The sequence below is a fragment of the Balaenoptera musculus genome, chromosome 7, assembly GCF_009873245.2.
Source record: "Balaenoptera musculus isolate JJ_BM4_2016_0621 chromosome 7, mBalMus1.pri.v3, whole genome shotgun sequence".
NCBI classification, from domain to species: Eukaryota; Metazoa; Chordata; class Mammalia; order Artiodactyla; family Balaenopteridae; genus Balaenoptera; species Balaenoptera musculus.
The window spans coordinates 46,502,039-46,526,944 of record NC_045791.1 but is presented as its reverse complement, the minus strand read 5'-3'; the positions used below and the strand labels follow the sequence as shown (position 1 = coordinate 46,526,944).

At 36.9% G+C, this 24,906-nt stretch overlaps 1 protein-coding gene across 7 annotated transcripts in view; it reads left to right on the top strand.

Annotated features, from left to right (window-relative positions):
• The window catches only part of GRB14 (growth factor receptor bound protein 14), a 177,945-nt gene that overhangs the window by 152,196 nt on the left and 843 nt on the right, over positions 1 to 24,906 (top strand). For 3 of the 7 annotated variants that reach the window (XM_036858656.1, XM_036858653.1, XM_036858657.1), the window contains 10 exons: positions 510 to 584; positions 4,304 to 4,441; positions 9,629 to 9,739; positions 9,931 to 10,026; positions 15,970 to 16,050; positions 16,527 to 16,589; positions 20,942 to 21,058; positions 21,150 to 21,222; positions 21,370 to 21,457; positions 23,978 to 24,071. In XM_036858656.1, the coding sequence (XP_036714551.1) occupies positions 510 to 584; positions 4,304 to 4,441; positions 9,629 to 9,739; positions 9,931 to 10,026; positions 15,970 to 16,050; positions 16,527 to 16,589; positions 20,942 to 21,058; positions 21,150 to 21,222; positions 21,370 to 21,457; positions 23,978 to 24,071 (936 nt within the window). The remainder of the gene's footprint in view (positions 1 to 509; positions 585 to 4,303; positions 4,442 to 9,628; positions 9,740 to 9,930; positions 10,027 to 15,969; positions 16,051 to 16,526; positions 16,590 to 20,941; positions 21,059 to 21,149; positions 21,223 to 21,369; positions 21,458 to 23,977; positions 24,072 to 24,906) is intronic. The other 4 variants (XM_036858654.1, XM_036858659.1, XM_036858655.1 and 1 more) reach the window with 3 other exon arrangements.

The window sequence follows — 24,906 nt, the reverse complement described above, 5'->3', positions numbered from 1 at the left end:
GGTGAATTTTATGATTAAACAGGTTTGGAAAGATCGAAGGTGGAAAAGACTGTCATTTTAGCTCCCTGACCCTCTAGTTTAACTCCTTGTTCCTCTACTCTATGGGCTGTGACCTTGGGTATATATATCCTTTACTTCTATGAGCCTTGACTTTATGAAATGGAGCTGATAGTCCTTCAGTACCTGCTAGAGTGGTTGCAGGACTCAGGGAAGACGTATGGGAGCTAGCACACTGTCAGCCTGAGGGCAGTGTTTGTAACTGGAGGTACGTGGATCTCTGTGTATCAGCACCATCTGAGGGTGTTTGGCTAGTCTTTGGGCCCTGCTCCTACCTTCTCTCTCATTAAGATACCTGCGGGTAGAGTCAGGGACTGGCATTTTTAAAAGCGCTTTGGGTGAATTTTCAACACCCTGATTTAAAGAGCTTTTGCTTTAGATTACTGTGTTGGTCATAGTTCGATCTTTTCTGGCATGGCTTTGGGATAATATAACATGTATCTTTTCGTCAGTATTTTTTTCCAGAGCATATGGTGTCTTTTGCAACTGAAACCAATGGTGAAATATCCCCCACACAGATTTTGCAGGTAAAATATATTTTTTCACTAAAATATGTAAGTACTAAATAATGAAGGGAAACTGTAAGGTCCTTATTTACTTATTTATTTATATTTCTAATTTTATAAGTAGATATACTCATTTATCTTGCATTTCCATGCCTTTTTTTTTTTTACTTCATGAGAGTTGACAATATTCTTTTTTTAAATTGAAGTATAGTTGATTTACAATGTTGTGTTAGTTTCAGGTGTACTGCAAAGTGATTAAGTTATACACACATATAGAGTTATTTTTTTTCAGATTCTTTTCCCTTATAGGTTATTACAAAATATTGAGTATAGTTCTCTTAGCTATACAGTAGGTCCTTGTTGGTTATCTATTTTATATATAGTAGTATGTATATATTAATCCCAAACTCTTAATTTATCCTCCCCCTTCCCCTTTGGTAACCATAAGTTTGTTTTCTATGTCTGTGGGTCTATTTCTGTTTTGTATATAAGTTCATTTGTATTTTTTTCCCTTAGATTCTAATATAAGCGATATCATATGATATTTGTCTTTCTCTGGCTGGCTTACTTCACTTAGTAGGATAATCTCTAGGTCCAACCATGTTGCTGAAAATGGCATTATTTCATTCGTTTTTTATGGCTGAGTAATATTCCATTGTATATATGTACTACAACTTCTTTATCCATTCATCTGTCAATGGACATTTAGGTTGCTTCCATGTCTTGGCTGTTGTAAATAGTGCTGCAATGAACACTGGGGTGCATGTGTCTTTTCCAATTATGGTTTTCTCCAGATATATGCCCAGGAATGGGATTGCAGGATCATATGGTAGCTCTATTTTTAGTTTTCTGAGGAACCTCCATACTGTTCTCTATAGTGGCTGTACCAATTTACATTCCTACCAACAGTGTAGGAGGGTTCCTTTTTCTCCACACCCTCTCCAGCATTTATTATTTGTAGACTTTTTGATGATGGCCATTCTAACCAGTGTGAGGTGATACCTCATTGTAGCTTTGACTTTCATTTCTCTAATAATTAGTGATGTTGAGCATCTTTTCATGTGCCATCTGTATGTCTTCTTTGGAGAAATGTCTATTTAGTGAGGTCCATATTTATACATGTCCAGATTTTGGATGGTATGCCTTGAGTGGTTAATTTTTGCTGGAGATAAAGTTGGAAAAGAGAAGAAGAGGAAAGAAAAGAAAAGAGCACAATCTAGATAAAGAATTCTGTAAATCAGTAAAGACCCCTAACTATATTATTCTTCCCAGTTTTGAACAACTGTCAAAGGATTTTAAGTGTTTAAAAAATGTGTATCATGAAAGGAAACTTGCAGAGTTTTGCTCTCTGATGTATTTAAAGATTATGCTAGTCTTTGAAAAAATCAAAATTTCCAGTAAACTATAGACATTTTACCAACAGATATTTAGTGTTAACTTTTATAATAAATGCTCTCAATCCTATTTGTGATAAAATATTTAGCAATTAAATGAAATATTATCTATGATGGAAACACTTGACTGAAACATGAAATAGCTGAATTAAGAATACTAGTTATTTAATTTAAAATTTCCTTAGTTTTGCATCTATTGAGCTCATTTCTTACAAACTGGCAATGGCTGTAGGTGACCATTTTCCAAGACATTTTCATTACAATAAAAAATTTCAGTTGTTTTATATTTGATACTATACTTGTTAACAGGTTAATGGTGAGCAATGTCTTTATAATGGTTGCTGTTTGATCTAAACACCAGGCATCCCCGAACCCACTCAATAGTCTCTGATCTTTAATGAAGAAAACTTTTAATAGTTCCAGTATAGATATTACTTTAAATATGTTGGTATTTGAATATACTGGTAAATATATTGGGTATCACAAATTTGTTTTCTATGGGCTTTTTATTTGTAATAGGTTATATTTCATTTTTTGCTTCAAAATATTTTAGAAATATGATTAGCCTCAGGATTTCTCTAAAAGCTACTTATGTGCTACTAGGTTGTCACAGACACCCTGTAGAATGTTAGGGTGAATGGCAGCAGCGGCAGTGCCCCAGCACCCCTAGCTCTCACGCCTCTTTATACTTTGCCTTTGGATTATGACAGGGCGGTGGATTGGAGTTTTTCTTCTGCCTCCTTTCCCAAATTCTCCTATAATTTAGTTATATTATTTTAATGTTAAATTATAAAAACAAGAAAAGTCATAGCTTTGGAATCAGATAGTCCTGCATGTGCCCCTGACCTCTTCTCTCCACTGAGGCAATGTTTCCACTTTTTAAAACATTCCTTCTTTTTCCAGTGTGACCTCTATGACTCCCTTTTTAAAATTTAATTGGTTTGGTTTAATAACTTGGAAAGCACTCAAACTAAAAAACCTACTTGCCTGCTTTGCATGTCAATTAATTAATATCTGTGGCTCATTAAATTAAAAGTTTTTTAATTAATTTATTTAAAAAACATTATCTACTCTCAGCATTTCCCCGAATAGCCTTTTAAAACTATGTTACGTTGTTTGAGCTAATATTTTCTCTTAGTTTCAGTTTTAACATTTTGCATTCGTTTATTCATAGGGATTTCCATTTTCTTCTTTTAGTGAGACACTAATGCATTTCCACTGTCTTATTAAGGATGCTGAGCACAGCCACTCAGAGCTATTCCTTTTCATTCTCAATTTCCTGACCAACACATGCCTGCTGTCTCAGTTAATTATCACTGGGTTACAAACTATTCTAAATCTTAATGGCTTAAGTACCCACTCATATTTTGTCAACAGTTTTGTAGGTTGGTATTTGGGAAGGGTTTAGCTGGATGGGTCTCTGAGGCAGGTTGACTCCCAAAGGGATTGTGGATCCGCTTCTTCTAAGATAGCTTTTCACTACATGTGTCTGGTACTCCTTGGCCTCTCTCTCTCTCTCTCTCTCCACATGGTGTGTCATTCTCCAAGGCTTTTCCAGTTGCCTTGTGCTTCTCACCACATAGCCATCTCAGGGTAGTCACGTTTCTTATATGAAAGTTAGCTTCCAAGAGTTAAGGAGTGGAAGCCATCAGGCTAGTTAAGGGACTACAGTGAGAACGGCAGCCTGTCCCGCCATATCCTATTGGTCAGAGCAGTCACGAGCCTTGCCCAGATTCAAGGGGGTGGAGAAACTTCACCTCTTGGTTCAGTGGCAGGATCACATTTGCAGAAGAGCATGTGGAATGAAAGATATTGTTGCAGTTCTCTTTGGAAAACACAACCTGCCCATACCCACCCACAACTGAGAACCATAGAGGACAAAGAGATTGTTTACTTTACCTTCATCGAGGAGGTGAACTTGGCTCAATTTCTTTAATAATTGAATAATGGAAGTCAGGATCATGGTCTTACATATACCATAATGAAGTTGAAGTTGATAGGTCAATCTATAATCTCAAGGAAAATCATAGGCAGGGATGAGAAGTATCAGGACTTAACTCTGTAGACAAAGTTCAGCTTTTCAAATGGACATTCAAATAGCTTGTAATGTTGGTGTTTGACTAAGTACTGATCACTTAGAATGTATATTTCGTGAGCATATTTTCATTTGGAACTTGCCTCAGGTTTTCACAAGACTGATTTATTTTCTGTTATATATATCGCTATTTCTGTAATGGTGTATAAGTGCTTTCAATGCTGTTTGATTTTGCACATTTCTATTTGAAATATAAAACTACAATATCATTGATTCAGAAACTGTATGAGAGTATCTGATTTTTCTTCCAGATATTTCTGAGTTCAAGCACATATCCTGAAATCCATGGCTTCTTACATGCAAAAGAACAGGGAAAGAAGTCCTGGAAAAAGATTTACTTCCTTTTAAGAAGATCCGGTTTATATTTTTCTACTAAAGGGACATCAAAGGTAAATTGGAATATCAGTGATGTGCTATGAATTATATGGAAGTTGTAAGTTAAAATGGGTTTTACTTTGTTTTATTCATTATCTTATTGCATGATGTCAATAGTTGGTAATTTTTTTTAGATTCCAAACATTTGCCATAATCCATTTAAAAACTAATTATTCAGCTTTATTTCCCACTAGTTTCAATATACATCCTTTGATACCATCTGGATGCTCTTGTTTCAGTACCACATTCCTTGCCCATTTCTCCCCCACTCTGAATCTACCCCCATTCTCCTTATCAAGGCTGGGATTTTGAAGCCCGACAGAGTTCACATCTTTTCTTTTTACCCAGGTCATACTACTGACCTTGCCCACCTCTGAACTTCTGTTGATGCAGTTAGTAACACTCAGCTGAGTCTGTAACTGCTTATTAATTCCTTTGTGTGTGTTAGTTTTGTCTCCTCACCTAGATTATAAATTCCTAGAGGAAGTTATCATGTTATGATCAGGGATGGATGTATGTGTGTGCTTGCTTATGTATACCTATGTATACAGTTACATAGACATACCTGTGCAGTCGTTCATACACACATACATAATCACTTATGAATGTAATTCCCTTAGCACTAGCACTATGTAGTCTGTTTCCGTGTAGTCTAGTTGTTGCCTACTATGCCATATGCCTGTGTTTTATGTCTTGATATTTTATGCAATGCATCGATTTCCTTCAAGTAAAACTACTTTTGAGAGTTTTCATGAGAGTTTAATTCTATGTTCATGCATCTGTTTTGTCAGTGACAATACTGTTGCTTCTTTATGGGTAATCTGTCATTTTTCTTTGGCTCTTTTTCAAATTTTATTATCATCATTGGTATTTAGTCATTTTCCTGCCGTATTTCTAGGTATGTTCAAATATATTCTGCTATACATATCTTGCTTGATTCTTTTTTTTTTTTAATTAATTAATTTATTTATGGCTGTGTTGGGTCTTCGTTTCTTGTGCGAGGGCTTTCTCTAGTTGTGGCAAGCGGGGGACACTCTTCATCGCGGTGCGTGGGCCTCTCACTATCGCGGCCTCTCTTGTTGCGGAGCACAGGCTCCAGACGCGCAGGCTCAGTAATTGTGGCTCACGGGCCTAGCTGCTCCGCGGCATGTGGGATCTTCCCAGACCAGGGCTCGAACCCGTGTCCCCTGCATTAGCAGGCAGATTCTCAACCACTGCGCCACCAGGGAAGCCCTTGATTCTTAACATACACATTCAATCTGCAAATTCATATTTTTCTTTTATGCTGAAAATGTTCATTATTTATTTCTCATTCTCAATATTTGATCCTTTAAATTTTTAGTAGGATTTTCTGTCTTGGCTAGTCATGGCCCTAGGTCTCCCTTTGCTTGTGGCTGCCTAACTCCAGTCTCTGCCTCTGTCTTCACACAGCCTTCTCCTTTCTCTGTGTGTCTCTGATAAGGACACTTGTCATCGATTTAGAGCCCACCCAGATAATCTAGGAAGATGTCATCTCTAGATCCTTAGCTTAATTACATCTGCAAAGGCCCCTTTGCAAAACAGGTCACATTCACAGTTTCTTCAGGTTAGGACATGGACAGATCTTTTAATTTTGAGTGAGAGAGTGAAATGATCATGTTGTTAGAAGATGAGTATGGCCATAGGGAGCTTAAAAAATCAACTAGAGAGACAGAGAAACGGAGAGGGGAAGGGAGCAGGGGAGGCAGGGGGGAAGGGACAAGTGGGCAGGAAGGGAGAGCGATTGATTGAGTTGAGGCACAGATGCTAATTAGTGCTAACTAGATGATCATTTCAGTAATCAAGGGTGGAGGCCATGGGATCTAACCTAGGATGAGCAGTGGAGAGAGAAGAAGGGGATGGATGTAAGATTAAATGAAAAATGGTCAGATTTTGTTGACTGGTTGATATGAAAGAAGAGGAAGCACTTAATGTTCTTAGAGAAAGACATAAGGAAAATAAAGAAATAGAAAATGATAGAATAAACAGGAATAGGAGATTTGAAGAAATCAAATCTTAGAAGAAAGATACTGATCTTAGTTCTAGATATATTGTGTTGATGGTGAAGTATCCAAATGGAAATGCCCAGATCACAGCTAATGATAGAGACTAGATATTTGGGCAGTGGTATGGAGATATGGAGTTGCAAAGGAGTGATACTTTCCATATTTACCCCGACTGTTCTTACATAGTTTCCTCCCTTCCCTGATATACAGTTTTCCTTTGCTGCTATTCACACGTGTGTGCACACACATGTGCAAGTGTGTGTGTGTGTGTGTGTGTTTTAGGTTTAAGTGGTGGAATACTTCATGGAAAAGGCCTCTACTTATTTAGTAATCCATTCCTTTACAGAAATCTTTTATTTTTAAGTATATATAGTTTGACTACTAGTGTTCTATCATATAGATGCATTTAATTTTTCTTGAGGATTTAAACCTAGTTTTCAAATTTTTATATTATAGATAATGTTAGGATGAATAATTACCCACTTTTGTAATTAAGGTTATAGACTTTTTCTTAACCTTTGTAATGAAGTTTCTCTTTTCCCAGTTTTCCTCATGTATGAAGTAATATACGAAGGTGGTTTTAAACAAATGTGTGCTGGATCATCTTTTTACTTTTAGCATCAGAGAAAATTGGCTTCTAAATCCAGTAATCACATTTCTTTGACTTTCTTCCCAGTGATTCTTCACTGGAAGATATGACAATATCTCCTTAATTCCTGAATTCCTAATTCTTTAACAGGTTTCGCATGAAAATCCACAGCCCATTGTCTTTTTACTTCACCCTCCACCTCCTTTCCTTTCCCACCTATTACAAAACAAGACAGCTCCTATTCCATCTACTGAAGCCATGCTCTTATCCCTGCAATGGTCCCCCCTTGGCTGGGCAACATTATAGGCATCAAACCTCTGTTCTCAGGTCATGCCTCAGCTCTCCTCAACATGGTGTCTAACTTTGCTGTGCATCGTACATAATAGTGTTCTCTCTAGCCTGTGCTGAATGAGCGTGTGTTCCATAGTCTATATATATATGAAAATGATCTTACATTCCCCCTTAAAAACGAAATTCAAGATATTAGATAAACTCAAGGATTATGACCTCTCTAAAAATCATGTAGGTTATCTAATGTCTAATATGACATTTCTACCTGGCAAAGTGACCATTTCCTGCCCTTTTTCTATGAGAAGGGTCTTGATTTATTTTACTTTCTAAAGATGTAGGCTGCATGGGACTTAGATAAACACTTACGCAAGCCTTGGAGGTGTGGCCATGACTTACAGAGAAACATCTAAGTACCCTGCTCTCCAACTTCCCCCTTATATACACGTTTGCATGCTTACCTTTCGCTAACCATGCCAGCTCAGCCTTAGTCTTGTACTGTCATAAGCCTTGATGTGTCTGCAGTAATGGAACAAAAATCAGTCAAGAGAAGAAACTCATCATGTCCCTTATGTCCTTCCAGTATTTCTTAAGCTGCCTTTTTCTCACATCCAAATGACTCAGCTACATTGACTTCTACAGTATCAGTGGGCAGGGATGGTTTTATTCCATCTTCATAGAAATCAGACATTTTTACTAGCAAATCAGTTTCTATCAAGGAATAAAGTTTTAAAGGCCTTGCCAACAAGAGTACTTTTCTCCCTCCTCCTCTCTTGTTCCAAGGGCCCTAGGCTGGGTCTCTTTTTTTTTTTTTTTAATTAATTAATTAATTAATTTATTTATGGCTGTGTTGGGTCTTCGTTTCTGTGCGAGGGCTTTCTCTAGTTGTGGCAAGCGGGGGCCACTCTTCATCGCGGTGCGCGGGCCTCTCGCTATCGCGGCCTCTCCCATTGCGGAGCACAGGCTCCAGACGCGCAGGCTCAGTAGTTGTGGCTCACGGGCCCAGTCGCTCCGCGGCATGTGGGATCTTCCCAGACCAGGGCTCGAACCCGTGTCCCCTGCATTGACAGGCAGACTCCCAACCACCGCACCACCAGGGAAGCCCTGGGTCTCTTTTAACAATTTTCTTTTCTGACTCATTCTCCCATGGAGTTGGGAACTTTAGTCATCCATTAGATCAAAATGCCTAAACAATAGTGACACACAGAGAAACAGTTGCATACACAGAAGCTCTTGCTCTACTAATCATCACTGATGGAATAGCCAGCCTACTGGCCAATGACTGAAATTGTTTTGGATTTGGATTTGAATGGGTTGCTCAAATTGCTGAATGTTCTGCTTTATCTTTTTGTTTTAAGAGCACTGCTTCTCAAATTTCAGTGCATATGAATCACCTGGGTTCTTGTTAAAATGCAGATTTTGATTTTGAATCAGCAGATCTGGGGTGGGCCCTGAGATTTTGCATTTCTAATAAGCTCCCAGGTGATGCTGATACTGCTGGTCTGGGACCACACGACTAGTAGCAAGGTTTTAAAGAACCAATGCGTTGTGGTCAGTTTTGATTACACATTCAACCCCAGAATTAAGCATTTCTCCAAGTTATTAACCTATCACAGAATAATATGACCCAGTGATTTCCCATGACCAGCTCTAAATCTTATGGATTTCCCAGAGAAGAAATAGCTCTTCATGATTCCACTTTGCCTTGAAAATCAGACACATTCCATTGCCAGGTAATCTTCCTGAATTTATCTGTACAGGCTTCCTTCCTTTTGTAAAGGAAGGTGGTCATGCCGCCTGTTTCATTGCTTGCTGTGGTACATGAGGCAGTACACAAACATGAGGGACGATCATTTCTCAATGAAGCAGGAATCATCATCTGTTTTTTTTTTTTTTTCTTTAGCTGCTATAGAAGCTCAAACCAACCTTCTTTCCTTTGTGGAACTACCATTATTTAAAACCCAAATAAGAAAACATTTTCAAAAGCCATGCTTTGCTCTCTTCTCTCCCTCAGATTCCTTGAAGTGGTGGTTAAAGCAAGTAATTTTAAAATAGGAAGATATATTTTTTTGTATATTGGAAGTTAAATTATAAACAAATCACTGCTTCTCAAATTAAATACTCTCGTATCCAGCTCCTGGTTATTTAAGGATATAGTGACTTAGTTTTCCTTTCCTTTTGTTTCTGTGACATTATTTGGAATATTTTTTGCCAAGGTATAAGTTATGTAACATAATAGAAATACAAAAGGTAGTGTAAAAATATGTATCCATTTCAACATACATATATATTTTTTTAAGGAACCACGGCATTTGCAGTTTTTCAGCGAATTTGGCAATAGTGATATTTATGTGTCACTGGCAGGCAAAAAAAAACATGGAGCACCGACTAACTATGGATTCTGCTTTAAGGTACAGGCTTAATATTTTGCTAGATGAATAAAGCAAGCCTCAGCCTTTTAGGTAAGCTTGAGTTTCTTTTAATTTCTTTTAAAAAGAGACAGCTTTCTCTTATATATAGGAGAATTTTAGTGGCTTTTATTTCAACAGGTGTTACCTTCAAGATATGCATTAACGATAAACAATGTGCTGTGGCCTTCTAGCCTAACAAAGCAGGAGGGCCTCGAGACCTGAAAATGCTCTGTGCAGAAGAAGAGCAGAGTAGGACGTGCTGGGTGACCGCGATTAGATTGCTTAAGGTAATCTCACTGCAGGTGTGAATTTCTATTAAACATTGGGAGTACCATCAAAGTTTGAAAATACCTGTATTTCAAAACTCAGAAGACTCACTATGAATCCATGTGGGTATGTGAGGAAGAAGAAAAATAACCACCACCAAATGCGTGTATTTTATTTTTTATCTAAAAGATAAACATTTCCAGAGTAGAGTGCAATAACCTAATACATTTATCTTGTGTGTGTGGAGTATTCCATTTTTAAAAATGTTCTGATTTTTATTTTTTTGTAAGAGTATTACATATATAGCAAGTATAACTGATTGAAATTTCTCCTGTCCGTGACTTAGTCTGCATTTTAAAAACATTGCCGTCAATCCAATGTGAAGTATATTTTAAAATGTGCCCAGCTGAATATGTTTAGTGCAGTTGTTTTATGTTTTATTTAAGTGTTGTGTGAATTGCTTTCTAGTTTAATGCAAATTATTTTATAAATTTTACTATAGCTGTATTATTCAAACATTTACCTTTGTGCTAAGTAAAAATTACCGCTTCCATAAGCAAAATTTATTGGTAAGCATCTTGACAAGGAGTAAGAATGTTCTAAAAGTAGGTAGGGGAGAGAGACACAGAACTGATTTCTTCCAGGATGTATAGAAAACACATTTACTTTCAAAACTTGTATGCTAGCAAATTTAGCACAACTTTAAATTTATAATGATAAAACTTATCGACCATTTCCTTTTAAGAAGGGCAGAATAATCAGAATCAGAATTACTCATTGTCATACCAGGTTTGCAAGAAAGTTTTATTTTCTGTTCTTTTACTTTTTTTTTTAATTGAGGTGAAATTCACATAACATAAAATTAACCAAATTAACTATTTTTAATGTGAATAATTCAGAGGCATTGAGTACATTCAAAATGTTGTGCAATTGCCATCTCTGTCTAGTTCCAAAACATTTTTTTCACCTCCGAAGGAGACTCCATACCCATTAAGCAGTTACTCCCAGCCCCTGGCAACCACTAATCCATGTTCTGTCTCTGTGGATTTACCAATCTGGATATTTCATAGAAATGGAATCATACAATATGTGACATTTTGGGTCTGGCTTCTTCACTTAGCATAACGTTTGTGGTTCATCCATGTTGTAGCAGCATGTATCGGTACTTCATTCCTTTTTATGGCTGAATAATAATATTCCATTGTATGTGTGTTGTTTAACATATATATATGTTAACTAAACAATTTGTTTTTCCACTGATGGGTATTTGGATTGTTTCTACCTTTTTACTGTTGTGGATAGTGCTGCTATGAATATGTCTCTACACGTATTTGTCTGAGTAACAGTTTTCAGTTTTTTTGATATATACCTAAAAATGGAATTGCTGGTCATATGGTAATTCTATGTTTAACTTTTTGATGAATTGCCAAAATGTTTTCCACAGAGGCTAAACCATTTTACATTCCCACCAGCAATGTATAAGAATTCCAGTTTCTCCATAGGCTCACCAACACTTGTTATTTTCCACTTTTTAAAAAAATACTCATCCTAGTGGGTGTGAAGGGTAGGAAGAACGTTTTTTAAAGTAATTTAAAGGAAGCTTTTGGATTAACTGTGAAATTTTCTTCCTTTTGCTGTTATGGCAGAAAGTCACTATGGTTATTACCTCTTTTATTAGAGATTTGTTTGTTTCTCAAATAGTCTACTGTCAAAATGACTGTCATAATTTTGGTTTTGACAAATCTTAGAAATCTTGATTCTTTGAAACCCTCATGATAAGTAGTCACTTCTGTTTGCTCTCATTGTCATAAAATGTAAAACAAACAAACAAACAAACAAAATGAAGAAGAGAAAAGTACTTTAGAGGGTCTTGGAAACCAACCAGTCAAAGCAGTAGTAACTAGGTAACTAGGGATATGCATTGGAATCACCTGAGGTGCTTTCTGAAGCTCCATGTGCCCAGCCCCATCCTGGGAGATCCCGAGTTAGTGACTTGAGTTCCAGGTGTCTGCCTGATTAAGAAACACTGAGTTCATCCAGTGCTGTCCTTTTACACATAAAGAAGCTGGCACTCTTTGGTAGACTTTACTCCATCACAGTTATGGTAGAGAAAATATCTTGAGGTGTCAGGTTTTCTCTCCCCTTCCATCAGAACCCTGTAAGTCCAGCTAGGCTGGTGGAAGAGATACTTTCCAACCTTGTTAGCCAAGTCTTTCTCCCTTCTAAGGGGCTCAAATTCAAACACCCAACACAGAAGCAGGTGGTAAACCCACTTCCTTTAATCAGTCTTTCAGTGACTCTGACATGCCATTGATTTTACTAGGATGCTCCATTATTTTTTGTGTAACTAGAAAGATGAGAATTATGCCAATAAAATTGTGATATGATGTTTCATATCACTTATAATTTTTATTTTCATTTCAATATTTAGATTTATTTAGGCCTATAATCCTGATTTTCATCATTTTTGTTGATGTTATCAATTTTGTGTATACACACAGATATATATGTATGTGTATATATATACATATATATGAAATAAGTTAGTTGAGGTATTCTTAAAACTTCTTCATATTCTCAATCTGGCTTTTCTGAATCATTTTCATCTCAGAGTCATGGATACTCATATTTTCCACAGATTAACCAGCTCTGTGGTTCAAGAGCTTTGGGGAGGCATCATCTCTCAGATGAGTGCTCTGCCATGGTCCGTGGGGTTGTCTTTCTAGCCACTGGCATTCCTTTTGCAAGGTTTTCATGCTAATGACTTCTTAATCCCAACAGTTTCAGGCAATGGCAAGTCACTTCGTCCACCGTGAATATAAGATGCCATAGATTATAATACAGATTGTTAGTCTGAAAACAAATGTGTGTCTAAGAAATGATGAAATGTACTAAAAGCTTTCTTTGTTCTTTCTATATCCAGAATGCTCAGTTTCTGGAAGACTGTCTCCTTCTTACCTTTTTTTTTCTCTCGTTTGACTCTTCTCAAAGCCTCTTTCAAGTCACAGATGCCCGGTTTAAAGATGCTCTGTTGTATTAGTTTTCTATAGCTGCTGTAACACATTACCACCAACCTAGTGGCTTAAAACACAGATTTATTATCCTATACCTCTGTCATTCAGAAGTCTGAAATGGGTCTTATTGGCCTAAAAGCAAGGTGTCAACAGGGCTCCATTGTCTTTTGCAGTCTCTAGGGGGAAATCCATTTTCTTGCCCTTTCCAGCCTTTAGAGGCTGCTCATGGCAACTTCCTCCACCCTTAAAGCCAGCAATATCCAGCTGAGTCCTTTCCATGCTGCCATTTTTCTGGTTCTCTCTTCTGGCTCTGGATAAGGACCCTTGTGATTACATTGGATCTACCAGGATAATCCAAGATAATCACGTCATTTCAAAGTCAGCTGATTAGGGACTTCCCTGGTGGTCCAGTGGTTAAGAATGCACTTCCATTGCAGGGGGCACAGGTTTGATCCATGGTGGGGGAACTAAGATCCCTCATGCCACGTGGCGTGGCCAGAAAATAAATAAATGAAAATAAATGTAAAAAAAAAAAATCAGCTGATTAGCACCCTTAACTGTATCTGCAACCTTATTTCCCCTTTGCCAGGTAGCCTAATATATTCACAGGTTCTAGGGATTAGGGCGTGGACATATATGGGGACCATTATTCTGCTACCACATCTGTGTTCCCTGTTTATGTCAGTTATGGCAAAGTGTTTCCAGATGCGGCTGGAAATAGAGGCCAGCATCAGTGAGGTCCTTTATCATGGAGCCAATGAGAAACCACCACGGTTTCAAATAGGAAAGTGATATGATCTGTTTTACACTTTAAAATAATCAGTTACAGGAAGCCTGGGCCTGCCAGCACAGACACATTTGAGGCTCTCTAATAGGGGCCTGGCAGCTTGTTGTCAGTGGGGCACTGGTTTGATCCCCCTGGCTGGTGCAGCTGGGCCCACCTGGTGTTAGAGGTAGCTTTTGCTCATCTCCTTTGGTTGTCTATCGTGCTATTTCCAGAGTTTATCATTGTACCTAGTAGCGAGGAGCAGGGAAAGACTAGTCTATGTTATGTTGGCTGGACCAGAAGTGTCCTTCTTCTTTTCATTATGTGTTATTTATTAGATATAGCCTCCCCCAAGAATTTGGCCACTTGTTTTATTTTCCTTTCTTTTTCATATACACATGTAAACTCTTCATGTAGCATCAGATAGAGATATTCCCATTCTCTTTGGAGAAATTCCAGTTACATATAGAATCAGAAAAATCAGAAGACTTAGAAAAGGGGAGATTTGCTCATGTACAGTGTCCTAGTTACATGTTGTCTTTTCCCCTTCCCTTCAGTTAGAACTCTGCTAGTTTCTCTCTAACACATTTTGGTCCCTTATCTGCCCCTCCATAGGACAGGGAAATGTTAAGGTGACCCGTGCCCTACCCCTTAGCCAGAGTTAACTTTCAACAGCACAGAAGCAACTTCCTAACACCACAGGTACCAGGGACAATACATCTTTGAAGGAAACAGTCTTATTAGTGGGTAGCAGGCTTTTCACTGCAGGTAAATAAAAGGTGTCCAGGCAGCATGTCCTTGTGAAAGTGTGGTTGCAGGCTATTGTATATTCTCCAAATGAACTTGACTAGGAATTAAGCTCCTTTGTCTTCTTTTTAAAGTTACTGTAGGCTTAGAGTTGATTTAAAATAAATTTCACTAGGTCCTATTAATTTCAATCAAACCTTAAATTAAAAAATAATTTTTATAAGTTGGGAAATAATTGGATAAAGAAGTCAACACAGAGAATTTTAAATGACTGTATTCATGTTAAAAGCAAAATCTTGAAAACAGTGACTCCCCTCACCTCCCTCTGATTTTCTGCCTAATTACCAAATATATCCACTTTGCTGCAATTGCTTTTAAGAAAATAGTTTTTAGTAGAGAAACAGCTCTGTTAGAATGTTTAAATGGAATTCATCCTAAGGGTAAGATTGGTTTCCATGGTGTCTCTTCAATCGCTTTTATATCGGACCTACTTTTAAGTTCATAATGGCTCCATGAAATGGAGAGAATTATAGAGGGTAGCAGGAAAAAGAAAAAAAAAAAAGAAGCCTATCTGTTCCATTGGTTTCTTTCTTTTTTAACGAAGTAACTTAAATCTAAGGGGCTTATCTTCCAGTTTCAGATAGGGACTCCTGCAAGATAAGTTTGGCCATGGCAGTTGGCGTTCTTAATGTTTCTCAAACTAACAATCCAATTACACTCTAGACCCACTTTCCAATTGTAGCCTAGCAGTCCAGTTCTTATGATGCTACCTCTTGAAAGTAAAGCCTCTGTAGTTCTTATCTACTGCTCTTTACACTGTATGCCATGACTCTGTCTGAAATTAGCCTGATTCCCCACCATTTTGATTTCCCTGAATTTAAAGCCAAAAATTAAACAATGCCCTAAGAGTACTGTTACCAGAGGGTGATACAGTGCCAAAAATCTTCAAAATAGGATCAAGTTTATGGATTACAAAAGACAATGTAATTCATCAATCAATCAGTCATTGAAGAATTATGGTAAATTTTACCCAGGTTTGCTTAGGATGTGTGTCAGATTCTCAGAGTCTTTGTACCATAAAGTCGGGCACCCTTCCCAAGTGAGCTTTCTTATTGCTAAGCTCCAAATGGTTTTGGTGCTATTGACACTAAGAATAATGAGTAGGCATGTCAGTTCTAGATCTTTATATTGTGAGCTACAACATAAGTGTGGGTCCAAATAAAAAACACTGTCTTTTAAACTGTACTATTTAGGACACTAAAAGTTTACCATTCAAAAGTATGGCTGCTTTACTTACTTGTTTTAAGGAAAGCTTATAATTTTCAGTTTTTATATTGATGATGTATAATTAATGAAAGTGTTGATTTTCAAAAGTTGGAGTAAAACTCTGTGTAGTAAAAGTGGTGGGAATGTGTTTTTATTTATTTATTCTGCAGTATGGCATGCAGCTGTACCAGAATTACATGCATCCTTATCAAGGTAGAAGTGGCTGCAGTTCTCAGAGTATATCACCCATGGTAAGCACCAAGTTTTTGAACCTACATTTTATTTTATATTTACATTAATTTGCAATCACATTACATTATAAATGTACATTTCCATTCTTTCCTTTTGGTCAAGTAAAGTAACTTTTTGGCACCATCCTACTATCATGTTATAGTGAACTATTTTTTTGTTTTTGGATTTTATATGATTGCAGCCTATGTGATAAAATCACAATAGTCGGGCACACATGAAGTATTCAATTAAAATAATGTTTTATGTTAAAGAAAAGCTTTAAATATTTGCAAGAATTATGAGAGTGATTCTGTGTCATTACATTTGAGGATTAGAAAATAAGATAATTTATAGAACATTGTCCTTGAGATTGTAGATCTTTCTTAATTATTGATTTGATTGTGGGTTTATTTATTTATTTAAATATTAATTCTGGGATTATCATAGCCTGTGAGCTCTTTTGCATTCTGACTTTCTAACAATTAAATTTTTAAAGTTCCAGGTCCTTGAAAAGCATACTGCTCTACAGGAAACCCAAAAGATGCAAGCCAAAATACAGGTTGTGCATTGCGTTAAGACTAGCACCGCTTCACAGATTTATACTAAATGCCACTTGGATATTTACAGGCAGATACATTTTTTCCCTTCTTTGGGACCTAATTTTAATTTCCTGTGCATTAACACAAGAAATTTATTTCTGAACTCCAAGTTTATGTTCTGCTATTTTTGCTTGTGCTCCTTGAGTATATTAGGAATTCAGAAGTATGAGCCCATGTTACAATCAGCTAATGTGCTACATTTCCACTTAGGTTAAAACGTGCGTTTCATGGCTGTGACCAAAGAAGGTGCATTTCCCCACATGTAACGTAGCATACAAAATGCTCACCTCTAGGAATGAGGCATGAAATAATGTTGATTATGAAGTCTGATAGACTAATATGGAAAAAGAACTCCAATGCTGTAGTTACGTTGCTTTACGTTATGGAAGAGTAACTTTTCATCTTTGTATCATATTACATTTTAGCCCTAAAATAAGAAACTAAGGAATGTAATGAATTTTTATAAAAGCAATAGCTTTAAGGTGAGAATTTTTACAATTTGTCAGCTTACCATAATCTTTTAATTCATATATGTATATATGAATAATGAATTTTATTATCTTAATCCTTTCCTAAATCCTTCTAAATTTATTTTAAAGTTATTAGGACGAGCATGTTAATAGCAGCCATGATTTGGAGGCAGTTATTATTTAGTGTCCTCTTAATCATAGAAAAAAATGTTACACAGTAAGTACTTTCTAGTCTCAGCACTGTCATTAGTGTACAAATACGGTATTATTCTTGCTTCTTTCCGTTGAAAGTGATCCTACTGTTGATCAGTATGTCTATGGCATTTTGGTTAACGTAGCTTTACTTGTTCAGCACCTGGTATAAGAAAAGACATTCCTTGAGTGAATTGGCTGTAAATAGGGACAGAAGGACAAGAGGTTTAAGTCTCTGTGTGATGAGAACAAGAACCTGTCCTGTATCGCAGTTGACATGATCAGAGAGAATAGCATCAAGAATTATATCTCTACTCTTCTTAATTTTCATGAAGGAAACTAAGAAGGTTGGGGAGGTATTTGTGTTTATTTTAGTGTCTATACAGAATCCCAGGATAATTTCTACACTATCATGAAAGAATCAGTGACCTATATCCTGGATGCCAGTGTCTCTCACCTCCCTCTGCTGGTTTTCATTGAGGCCCCATGTTCAAGGAACAACAGGGAAAAGTTCACATACTTTAGTTATAGTTTTAAAGGGACAATATTGTCTTCTTCTCCAGGGATTCATTTTGAGAAGGGAAATGAGAAAAAAATTATCATACCATAATGAACATCATAACTATATATAGCACATAATAGCCATCCCATCAGCCTTTGAAATGAGAATCATCAGCAGATATTTCAAGAAGCCAAATGTATTTGGTTCTTTTTAGGATAATAAAAAGGATTCATTTAAAGGAGCATCTGTTAATATGGTCCTGGCCAGAACACGGGGATGGGAAAAACAAGTCAACTGAAGTTCTTATTATTTTTCACATTTGACTGAGCTAGACATCCCAAACTGCACTTTCTTCCCTGTACCTCCCATTCCGTGGTACATAAAGGAACCTTAGATAGGGCCTGTTATTATCTTTACCAAAAGCGTGACCTTGATTGAGTCACTGCCATCCTACAGTATAAAATAAGGGGGACAGTTGCATGATCTCTAGAATCGATTACACCTCTGATGTCCTGTGGCTCTGTATGACACTGATGAGAGAACAATGTCTGAGGAAATTCTGTGCCCTCTTACTAAGGCCACAGTGCTACACGTCTATGTAGCTTTTTCAAATGGGGTGACAGGGAGTGAGTGACTACGAGTTGCTGCTTAGCTAAGCTGCCTGAAAAACATTTCATGTTCCAACCTCACTAAAAGTGTTTGGATCTGATCTCGAGGTGTGGTCTGGATAATCCAGGAGACACCCAAACCTCTTCTTTCTTAAAAAGAGAGGCATGCCATTAAAATCATGGACCCTTTTTTAGGGCTTGCCCTATTTATCCCACCAGAAGGAAGAGCTAGAAAAAGGGACAAATATTTGAGAAATACACTGATTCTGAATGTTATCAACATCGCTCTTCTATGTGAAAGAAATTGAGCTGAAAATGACCTTTTGGTTCAAGTCAGATTTTGCTTCACTTCCATTTCTTTGTCCACCAAAGGTAAACTATTAATTTTTCATCCACCACCTGCCATTCAGTAGAAAACATTTTCTATATTCCTGTGTTTTCCCCTAGTGTAGTTAATGTAGCAAATGAAAATACTTATTTGTATCGTAGACTCCCCACTTAGGTCAAGTAATTATGTAACATGGGATCTTATTTTACATTTCAGCCTGTCATATTATAGGAGAAAAATGAAAAAAAGAATAAGAACTGGTTATGTTTATTTTTGTTTCCTAACGGTATTTTTATGTTATCAGAACCTTGTGATTACAGAGCCCATCTTGGCATGTGAAGGCAGAGATATTATAAGGATAAAGCTATCATTATGATTGAGATTAGTTACTCTCTGGCTTGGGCAGGTGGAAGCTTTTCATTAATGTCAGCAAAGCAAAAGTATATCCATCTGGTCCACAGCCCAGCACAGAAGATCACGGGGTGAGAAGGGCAAAGTAAGGTGTGACAGCAAATAGAGATTACAGAGACAGCATCTGTCTGGAAAGAGCAGCTGTCAGTTATGAAGGCTCCTATAACAAATGAAAGATTGCACGCCGGATCTCCAGAAATAAAGATGAACCATAATAAGATTGTGGACCACTACAGCAAGGTTTCAAGAGGAAATAATAAATGCTAATAAAGGGGGATGTATAATGCAGGGATAAATGATCCCCCCTCCCATTTTTGTATGGACCAGGTTTTGTTTCAAGCAGACATTTGACTAGAGTCTGTTAGACCAAGCAGGGTATGGCTGAATCCATGTGGAGAGAGAAAATGGTCTTAAGCCAGGAGTCTCCAGGTGTATGTTGGCTGATCCTGTACAATGAGAACTCCGGTTTTTGCGTTGCTCTTCTATTAATGACGAGTGGGGAAAACATTGTTCATGCTGGTTTTGGATGTTTTGTCTTTTAAGAGTTTTAATTCTTATCAATTGAGTGACACTTTTTTTTAAAAAAAAATCTTTATTGGAGTATAATTGCTTTACAATGGTGTGTTAGTTTCTGCTTTATAACAAAGTGAATCAGCTATAACATTTACATGTATCCCCATATCCGCCCCCCCCTTGCATCTCCCTCCTACCCTACCCCACCCCTCTAGGTGGTCACAAAGCACCGAGCTGATCTCCCTGTGCTATGAGGCTGCTTCCCACTAGCTATCTATTTTACATTTGGTAGTATATATAAGTCCCTGCCACTCTCTCACTTTGTCCCAGCTTACCCTTCCCCCTCCCCATCCTGAGTGACACTCTTAACTGAAGATTCTGACAACTGTTTTTTTTTTTTAGGATGCATGACTTGGGTTGGCACACTTTTTAAAAGACGGTTACGAAGTAGAGCCCTAAACAAAGAAAAAAATAAAAATAAGGTCCAGGTTTTGGATGTTTTATTTTCACCTTCAGAGACTATGAACACAAAAAGTAATTCGCAAAAAAGATGACTTTATTACTTGTTTAAAATTATGTTTGTTTAAAGATGTCTTCCTTTTATATCAGTTCTTCTTTTGTCATTCAGACTTATTTTTGCAGCTCTCATTTTGCCATGTTCATGCTCACAAGATGAAAAAACATTCACGTATTAAATCATAGAAATTTTAATATTATGGAGTTATCTGAATTATTTCACTAAATTTCATTTTCTAAGTTAGAGAAAAGTTGATGTGATAAACTTTTAAAATACATATTGTTGATTTGTTATAAAATATGGGTACTATTTGTTTCTAAAGAAGTGATGTAAGTCAGTCTGTTACAGCTTTAGTGTATCTTGAATCTTAATAAGTAGACAGATTTGACATTTAAATGATCATTAATGAATCTCAAAGCATAATAGAGAGGTGAGTTTGGAAGTGATGGATCTTCTTAGCCACAGGAAAGGTTATTCTTTTCTAAATATGAAGAGATAGGGTTGCTTTAGAAGAAAGACATGCTTACCTTGAAAGCTTTTAATCTCTTTATTCAACACTTAATTCAATGACCTTAACAAATAACTGTATAACTTATTTAACCAAAATATTTTATAGCACCATTTTCTGTTGAATATGTATTGTTAACTTTTTAATTTCCTGCTAGCCACCTTTGGAACCACATCCTAAAATGGAAACGTATTGCCAGCAAAGCACTGAAAGGTAACTTCAAAGATGTTTTCAAGGTAAAAAATGTGCTTTTTTTTCCCCAGAGAAGTATATCAGAGAATTCCCTGGTAGCAATGGACTTCTCAGGCCAGAAAAGCAGAGTTATAGAAAATCCCACTGAAGCCCTTTCAGTTGCAGTTGAAGAAGGACTAGCTTGGAGGGTACAAATTAGCTTCCTGTTCTTCAAAATATTTATGATTTGAATTTGTTTCTCCCCGAAAGTTAAAATTTGTTTCCCACTTCCTTGCACAGAAAAAAGGATGTTTACGCCTGGGCACTCATGGTAGCCCCACTGCATCTTCACAGAGCTGTGCCACAAACATGGGTATGTCTCTGCCTATTCACTGTGACTAACTGGGTGGCAAGACGTGCATTTAGATGTAGTCATTGCGGGGTTAGGGTAGAAAGTACACATAATTAAGTTGTGATCATTTCAAACAAATCTCTGTATTCCTCCACTTTATTTCTTCAGCTATCCACCGGTCCCAACCATGGTTTCACCACAAAATTTCTAGAGAGGAAGCTCAGCGATTGATCATTCAGCAAGGTCTAGTGGACGGGTAAGTTTGATTCTGAGTAGCACTGATTTTGATTTCTCCTATAATCAGTAATGACTTATTCAACACACACACAGAGTTTTGACTTCAGCTTATTAAAACAGAAGTGACTTTATTCTATAAGGATGGTTGTCATTGAATCCTAGCAGTACCTATACAGTACCTGTTACATAGTGTGTGCTTAGTATTTGCGCATAAGGAGAAGATAGCTGAATAGGATGCTCTGCTCTTAACCAGTGATCAGTAATATTACCCATTCTGTGCATCTCAGATATTAATTGATGGGGGGAAAACTGAACTTGTTTTGGCATGTCAACATTTTGATTTGAACAAATAATATGTTTGCAAAGTATGGTTTGTGTCATGACACTATCTTACGTGTTATACATTTTTTTAGGTTTGATGCAGGGTGTGTCAAAGTAAAAAGCTGTTTCTCATATATTTAGACTGTCTTATTTTTTTCTTTCTGTTTACACCCCTGTTTTCTTTTCTCTAAATTTTAACAGTTTAAAGGAATATAAACCTATGAAAACAGTACTTTTTGACTCTTCTCATGTTATCTTTTAGTGGGATACCACAGAAGAGACAGGAGAAACAGAAAATTTATTATGCAAGATTTATGATCTAAAGAATTTTCTTTTTCTCAGATTACTCAGTATTTCAGATATCAATACTTCCTATAATACTAGCTGAATTCTCTTCCCAAATGCAATACAAGTTAAGGAGCTTGTATTGAGGTTTGGATGAGAAATAAAACCAGCATCAATTTAAACAAGTGGTAATGGGATCTTATATCTTCATGGGTTGGCTTAAGATGATGGCAAAATTTCAAGGTGATTTAATACTGACATTTGGATAAAAATGCACCTTCACATGGAAGATTATTAATAGCAAGTCAGCATTTCAGTAGACTCTAAATAAGAAAAGATTTCAATATACTTCTCTGCATGGAACACGGTCTTTTCAGATATAAATCTGAGCAATCAGCAGAATTACCATCTAAGACCAAGAAAAGAAATAAATCACAAAGAATTGTCAAAATGTTTTGGAGGATTATAATTTCCCTTATTTCTGAGCCCATTTTTTGTAAATTGAATGAAATAATTGCATAAAGAATGACAGTATCTTTATTTTTTTAAATTTTTAATTAAAAAATGGGTTATTTGGGGTATTCTTTTGGAAAGATGTGATGATGCCAGGCAATCCACTAGGTGGTAGTGGTGTTCTACTCAGGAATGGGGAGAGAATTAAGCTTGATTGACCAGTGAAACTCCCTTTTGTCCCATCTCCTAGAGATGTAATGTCGGAACCTCACACAGCACAGATGAAATGGATAATCTCATCAGACATCTGTGATGGCTCAGATTTGGCTGTCTCTTCGCCCAGGCACAGTGAGATTAGTATTGGAGTCACCAGTGGGGACTGTTTGCACAGTCTGTTTGCCAACAATTAATATAAAGCTGGTTATGCACTGAATTGCCAGTTAATAAGAATCCACGCCTGGCAGCATTTTTCTCAGGCCATTAGGCCATGTTTTGTTTTTCTAGCCTGTTATGGAGGCTTTTCTGCTGCATTCTTCAAGGTTAAATTACATGTTGTTTGGGTGTTTCTTTTACTTAAAATATTTTGCTCAAACATTTAATAAATGATTTCAGGATTGATTTTTTAGAATATATTCATTTCTCACTTTCTCTTGTGTATGTAATAGTAGGAACCAGAATCAAAAGAAAGGATCCAGTGTAGAAGAGGGAGTTAAAAACTATTTCACTCTAAATAATTTTCTTTTTTTAGGGCCTAACATGACCCAGAAGTTAAAATAACAATATGCTAATGCCTTATTCTCTGTACCAAAGAGTTACATGTGAATACCCAGCTTTCCCAGTGGAAAAAGGACATAGCACTAATTATTATATTAATAATATAGCATTATATTGGTTATTGTGAGCAAGCAATCTGACAAATGGCTGTGTATTTATCCTATTAAAATTAAATTAGCGGGGCTTCCCTGGTGGCGCAGTGGTTGAGAATCTGCCTGCCAGTGCAGGGGACACGGGTTCGGGCCCTGGTCTGGGAAGATCCCACATGCCACGGAGCAACTAGGCCCGTGAGCCACAACTACTGAGCCTGTGCGTCTGGAGCCTGTGCTCCGCAACGAGAGAGGCCGTGATAGTGAGAGGCCCGCGCACCGCGATGAGGAGTGGCCCCCGCTTGCCGCGACTGGAGAAAGCCCTCGCACAGAAACGAAGACCCAACACAGCCAAAAATAAATAAATAAATAAATAAAAATTAAATATGGTCCCTTTAAAAAAAAAAAATTAAATTAGCTCTGATGATAGTTTTATAGTATAAGGTTTATGTTATACCATATTGTGTACCATGTTGGATAATCCCATCATTGAATACATAGTAAAGGAAAACTCTGGCTACATTTATGAATATACTTCCTGGATTTGGTACAGGCTATATTTCTATGAAATCCATGAGTAAATGTAGAAAAATATTGAAATCCTTCTCTCTCTTTAGGGTTTTCTTGGTACGGGATAGTCAGAGCAACCCCAAAACTTTCGTACTGTCAATGAGTCATGGACAAAAAATAAAGCACTTTCAAATTATACCAGTAAGTAATTTGTGATTTCATATTTGTATATTAGAGATGATCTTAATGCATAAGCTTTTGGAAACTTTAGTTTTTTTTGGCTCTTTTATTAAATATAATTTGGGAACTTGTGCTTTGACTAGAGTTAAGTTTGGCAGAAATGGTTTTATGAGCCTGAATTAATATAAGAAATACAGGAATTGCAAAAATTAAATTTCCCTTTTCCCATGAAATATGATTTGGTAATATTGTATAGACCCCATGCCACCTATTGTTAAAAGGCCACTGAGAATTCCTTCCCCTGAATTCCTCTAGTGGTTCTTTAAAAATCGTTATTTTCAAGCCCCTTCACCTCTCTTGTCCCAAAAATGTTTTTTTGGTGTTTTTTGTAGTTTTGTTTTTAATCATTATGGATAGGTACACAGGTGCTGTGGAACTGGAGATCATTATTTAAACTATTCTGAGCACATTTAAAAATTTTCTGTAATTCTGCTTTCATGTGGCACAACTTGCTTTGGGATTTTTTTTGTTGCTTCTGCTTTTGTGTGTGTGTGTGTGTGTGTGTGTGTGTGTGTGTGTGAACGTGTATGTATGCATGTGGTCTGTGTATTGGAACCAGATAGTGTGGAACAGAGATTCAGTCTACTTTCAAGAAAGTATTACATCAGATTGCTAAGTTGCTAGTGTTTTCTTTTTTTTGAATGACCTCTTTTTGGAACTATCTAAAGTCCATGTGAAGTTATCTTCCCCACTTCATTGATTATGTGAGCGATGTCCCTGGCACGTATGAATTGCTTAATGCCTGAAGATCTCACTGCAGAAAACAAAAACAGAAAAACCCCAAAATGCTGTCATT